General features: G+C 40.7%; 1 protein-coding gene across 1 annotated transcript; it reads left to right on the forward strand.

The window, feature by feature from the left end:
* The first annotated feature begins 527 nt into the window (after window positions 1-527).
* Window positions 528-4,991, forward strand: LSM7 (LSM7 homolog, U6 small nuclear RNA and mRNA degradation associated). Its single transcript, XM_014526294.2, has 3 exons — window positions 528-687; window positions 823-894; window positions 3,919-4,991. Exons 1-3 carry the CDS (start codon window positions 543-545, stop codon window positions 4,059-4,061), a joined length of 360 nt encoding a protein of 119 aa, XP_014381780.1. The 5' UTR covers window positions 528-542; the 3' UTR covers window positions 4,062-4,991.
* Window positions 4,992-5,460: the final 469 nt, after the last annotated feature.

Below are 5,460 nucleotides of genomic sequence, written 5' to 3' on the forward strand. Positions count from 1 at the left end.
TTTGGTGAGTCAGGAAGAGGTGGGGTGTTGACCTGGCCCGTGGCACCTCAGCAAAACTCCCTGTGTGGCCTGTGGGCCCAAATAATTGCCTACCCCCTTATGCTACGTTATCTATATGGAGAAAGTGAAAGATTGTGCATGATTTGTAAGTCGGTAATGCTGTTGTTGAAAATGAAATCTCAAGGGCTTGTAGTGTGCTTTGTTAGGATGGATCAATGATTAGGTTAGGGCATATGTTACACATCTGAGTGAGGGCAAGTCTTGAATAACTTGACTTGGATTTGAAGGACCCACCTAATAAAGTAGGCTGTAGTTGTTTTAGTTCAAGTATACCTGTTGTCACATAAAACTTATGCAGTATTCCAAATTGAACAAGGATTTGTTGTGTAAGAGGAATTTTAGGCTTAGATTAACCTGTATTTGGGATATTGGCAGTCCACATTGAAAAATACATGTATACAGACACTTTTTTGGTATTTGTTAATAGTAATAACTTGTGTTACAGGATTTTATTCTTCTATGCAGTATATCGGCATAGTCAAATGATGACCTTGCTTTACTTTTACTTCCTGTTAGTTCTTTTTCTTTTTTTCCAGGATAAAGAGAAGAAGAAGAAAGAAAGTATCTTGGATCTCTCAAAGTACATAGACAAAACAATTCGAGTAAAGTTTCAAGGTGGTAGGGAAGGTGAGCTTCAAACTGAATATGTTATTTTTCCTTGCATCTTGACTTTGACAGATTTCTTCCTTAAGTATTTTTCTGTATTTATATATTATGGTCTCTAACTGTATGCTTTGGGTCTTTTCTTTTTGTCTTTAATAGCTAGTGGAGTCTTGAAAGGATTTGACCCTCTTCTAAATCTTGTACTTGATGGTACTATTGAATATATGAGAGGTATGTAATATGCTATTTGAAACCTTTAACTGTGGAAGCTTCCTTTCTTATAAGGATTGCTTTATGGTGAAATCTGAAAGCACCTTCAAACCGTTTAACCATAAAACGTATCTGAAAGGTAGAGAACCCTAGTACCTGTGATCTGACTGACAGTTTAATCCATAGAAGGAAAACAAGATTAAAAGTATTAGGCCAATAAAAGTGACTCTGTGGAGAAAAGTATGGTAAGCATATTGTTGCTGAATCAGTGTTTCATTGTCTACAGTAGTAGTTCTCAACATTTTTAAACTAAAGGCACCCCTCCAAAATTTTTCAGAATTTAGTGGCACCCCATTTAAAAAAAAAGGAATATAAATACACTAAAAATATAATGTAAATATTCTAAGTGTTTGATGGATTAATGTTATTAACGGATTATGTAATTATTATATTATATTCAGTCCTTCAGGCTGCTGGCTGGGAGTGCTCCCCTAGCTGGCTGCTGGCTGGCCCTGCACACATTTGCTCCCAGTGTAGCAGTGGACTCCCCATGTATGGCTCTAGGTCACTGGTGGGGATCAGGAATCACTCAGTCAAGTTCTTCCCTTACTCCAGGGCAATTTCTTCCCAAACTCTAGTTCTGGTGTTGTAACAACTGAGGTGCTGGGTTTGCACATGCAGCACGCAGGGAGTTAGTACTGAGGGACTGAAGGGGCAGAGGGTAGGCAAAATATTGTATATGGCTTGAGTGGGGAGGGTGCAGACCAATTGGTGCTGTGGCACTATCACTGCCCCTGCTGCTGAGTGGAACTGTGCATGCAGAGCCAAATTGGGAAGTGACTTGTGGCAGATAGATACATCTGCCTGTATTATGTTATGCAGGCAGATGCACCGCTTCTGTTGCAGCTGTTTCCAGTTTGGCTCCAATGTGCCTGCTGAAGCCTGAGGCATACAGGACACTTTCACCCCACAGTGGCAGTGGTGCTGGTATCACAGCACCCCAGTTGAGAACAACTGGTCTACAAAAGTCATTTTGATTGACTGTCCTCCAGGACATACAGGTGGTGTTGATTTCTCTCTGTACTCTTGTACACAGCAGTGACCTCTTAGTTAGTAATTGTGTCCAGCATCTGACATCACCCTTTTCTCTCAAAATGGAAAATGGATCTCTGCAGGAGCTCATTGTCTCATTCCTTAGGCTTCTTAGAAAAATACTGTTCTTGGTTATTTTATGAAAATGAGTGGATCACTCCTATAAAAATTTTATAATTGGCCAAAACAAGCAGCCTGACAACTATGAAAATGTACAGCTGACTCTGACTTGGTTTGTTGTGCCATAACATTTTACTTTGTTTTCTTTTTGATTCTTATACAGCTTGAAGTTAATAGCTTGAAACTATTTTCTATGGGTATGCAAGGACAAAAGTGCATGAGCACTTAATTAATCTGTTGTAAGACAATGTCTGCCCTGTCAACCACAGTTTTAGGTTTGAATTTTACTATTAGCAGATTTTTAAAGACACTTGCTTAGTCCTAAATACAGTAAAATCCCTGTTATCCCACATTTGTGTAACCAAAACACTATTAAACAGAATTTGGGTGGGTGGGGGTGGAGCTTGCCTGCCACCCACCACTCTGCATTGCAGCTGCTCTACGTGCAGCTGCTGCCACCCCCACCCCATCACTCCATGTCTGGCCGAAAATCGCTGGCCTCAGGTAACCGGCATTTTTAGATACCTGGCACCTCCCATTCCCCACTTGTGCTGGATAACAGGGATTTTACTGTACTGTATTTACCCAAATCCAAGCTGACTTTGAATTCAAGACATGCCCCCCCCCCCCTTTAGGGTCTATAATGGAAAAATATACATTTTTTACACTTTTCCATGTATAGAACCTAATTATTCGAAGGTTGCCTTAAATTTGTGCCCCCACTTCTGCCAGAGCCACCACTGTGGTTGGGAAAGCGAGAAGCAAAGGGCCAGATCCCCTATCCCTTGCCCTCCCTGTCTGTACCCCTGTACCTGTCTCCCATGACACTTGCCCCTTGTACCTCCTGTGGCTGTGCCTACGTCCCTGTCACTTGCCTGTACCCCTCCACCGCCTACTTCTTGTGATGGCTCTGCTTTGGGGCCAGGGCAGTCTGCAGCAGTGGGCCCAGCCCAGCCAAGTAGAAGCAATGGCAGCAGCTCTGGGTCAGGCCAGAGCTGAAACTGAAAGTAAAGGCAGGGGTGGGGTTGGAGGACAGACTGTGGTCTCCCCCAGGTGCTCCCACCATGACTTCCATCTTCCACATCCACAAGCTACCCCAGCCTAGGTATGGCAGTGGTTCAGCTCTGGTCTCTCCCAGAGCCAAAGTCAGAGCTTGGGCTCGTGCATGCCCTGGACCAGCGTTTGAATCTATTATGAGGATCTCCAGCCCCCTCCCATATTGACTGAGCGGGGTGGCAAACTTCATGTTGGATTCAACTAAATGTGGTAATTGCTAAATGTTTTCAGGTTCCAAAAAAGAATGGTTTTCAGGGTTGCAAAAGGGCGTTTCTGTTTTTATCTTGGCAGCATATAACAACTAAGTATGGAGGAGATGCAAGTATAATTTTTACTGAATAAACAACAATTATGCATGGAAGAGTTTCCCTTTTAGTAGTCCAGTTGGGACTATTTTTGCATTGGTCCCAAAATATTTGGAAGAGTTTCAGATGGGAGTCCTTTTTGTCTTTTGTCACCTGTTTGTTTTTCTCCAGTGTGACTGGAGAAAAGTGTAAAGAACTGGGGCAACATATGCTTCAAAGCAGAGCTTGTCTTATCACAGGATATGGACAATTTAAATCCTTGATTTTCAAGAACTTCTGAAGCTATCAAAGGTTATAAAAAGCAATAAAAAATAACGATTCAGTTAAATAGTGCAAAGATGCCCAAAGAGAGCACATGTAAGTTGTGTGCTGTGTGGGTGAACTGTCTTCTCCTTTTACACTGTCACTAACCTTAAGCTTCCTGCTATATTCTTTTCTTTCTTTTTTTCCATCCACCTCCCCCACCCCCCAGATCCAGATGACCAGTATAAACTTACAGAGGACACCCGCCAGCTGGGACTTGTGGTGTGCAGAGGAACATCTGTAGTTCTTATTTGTCCACAGGATGGAATGGAAGCTATTCCAAACCCTTTCATTCAGCAGCAAGATGGCTAATGCTTCTTGGTATTCTCACTGAAGCCTCCAGGCTGCAAGTCACTGGTGCAACAACCAATAATATATGCAAAATCTCCTTCCTTGGGAAGAATTAAAAATTTATTTTCATTTTATAGATGGCAGAGTGACTTTGACCCTTTAGTTTTACAAGTTGTCACAGGTAACAGCAGAAATACAGCGAGTCATCTACAAAACAAGTTTGAATTTGGTTCAATAAAGATTTTTAATTACTGCTCTCCAATCAATGTTGAAAGTAAAGTATTAACAAACTGTACATGGATGCTCCCCATATTGTGGATTTAAAGTGACTACGTTAAGACTTCACAGTGGTAGCAGCCAGCAGAAGTACACAGAAGACTGAGTATGAAACTTTGAAACAATAAACATGATGATTTTTTATTATTGCACTGCTCTTCTAGATTTCAGTACTTGCAGGCAGGGATCATCTTAGGCTCTGTTAATGGTTCTTGTGTGTCTGCCCACTGATAATTTAGTGTACAGGGATATATGTTCCTATAACTATTACCACCATTTACAAATGCTACAGGTAAAAAAGGAATCTGCTTCTCTCCCTCTTCCCCACCCAGTCTGCCAGTGGTAGGTCTGTAAATTCTGTTTCTCCCAGAAACTTGGAGTTCATCTTAAAAACTCCATTATGTTTAGGTCACTTAGTCATGATTTCAAAACTTTCTGAAGTATCTGTTTTCTCTTATGTGACAGAGAGAATTTCAAGGAAAAGAACACTTTTGTAAATGTTCAACTCCAGGAACTCTGTCTTGGGCTACTTATGTATCTTGTAAGCTAACCTATTAGCAATTGTGTATGATTTTAATTTTACTTGATTTGTAAGTATACTTTTTTTTAATATGTCATGCTTCTCAAGAGGAGAGCTATGAATCAATACAAGTTATTAAAAGGTTAGTTTCCTTTTGGCTTTTGCACATCTCTTTTAATCGGAAAAGTTGCTGGGGTGAAAAGGCATTGTGGAATGTTCCATATCTATCAATTCAAATGATTTTTTTGGGTCACGGGTAAATATGTTTAACTGTCAAATGTGTAAGCTCAATATGGAAGGTGTGAAGCAGCTACGTTTTTTACCTCTTATAGCATCAATACTAAAGAGGTCTGAGTATGTGAACATATGACTTTTTCTCTGTCAAGCAAATTTATTAAGAAAAGCATGTTCCTATCTAATGGTCAGGTAGGGGCACTGAGACAAAAGATACAGAATTTTTCTAGCTGTGCTTTACAGACTTGAAAATGGCTTTTCTGACATTTTTGTCATTGAGAAGTACAGACAGACTTAATGCAAACATGAAGTGGATTGAAGGCAGACAAATATTTCTGAGGAATCAAACTCCAAGCTGATGGTGAGGAGCTGCAGAAAGAGCTCACAAAA

This window comes from Alligator sinensis, unplaced genomic scaffold, assembly GCF_000455745.1.
Source record: "Alligator sinensis unplaced genomic scaffold, ASM45574v1 scaffold189_1, whole genome shotgun sequence".
Lineage (NCBI taxonomy): Eukaryota > Metazoa > Chordata > Crocodylia > Alligatoridae > Alligator > Alligator sinensis.

Bases quoted from the DNA above. Each gene is read 5' to 3' on its own strand.
- LSM7 (XM_014526294.2), top strand. From the start codon at position 543: ATGATGACCTTGCTTTACTTTTACTTCCTGTTAGTTCTTTTTCTTTTT. The intron at 688-822 runs GTGAGCTTCAAA...TGTCTTTAATAG, and splicing joins GTTTCAAGGTGGTAGGGAAG to CTAGTGGAGTCTTGAAAGGA. The intron at 895-3,918 runs GTATGTAATATG...CCCACCCCCCAG, and splicing joins TACTATTGAATATATGAGAG to ATCCAGATGACCAGTATAAA.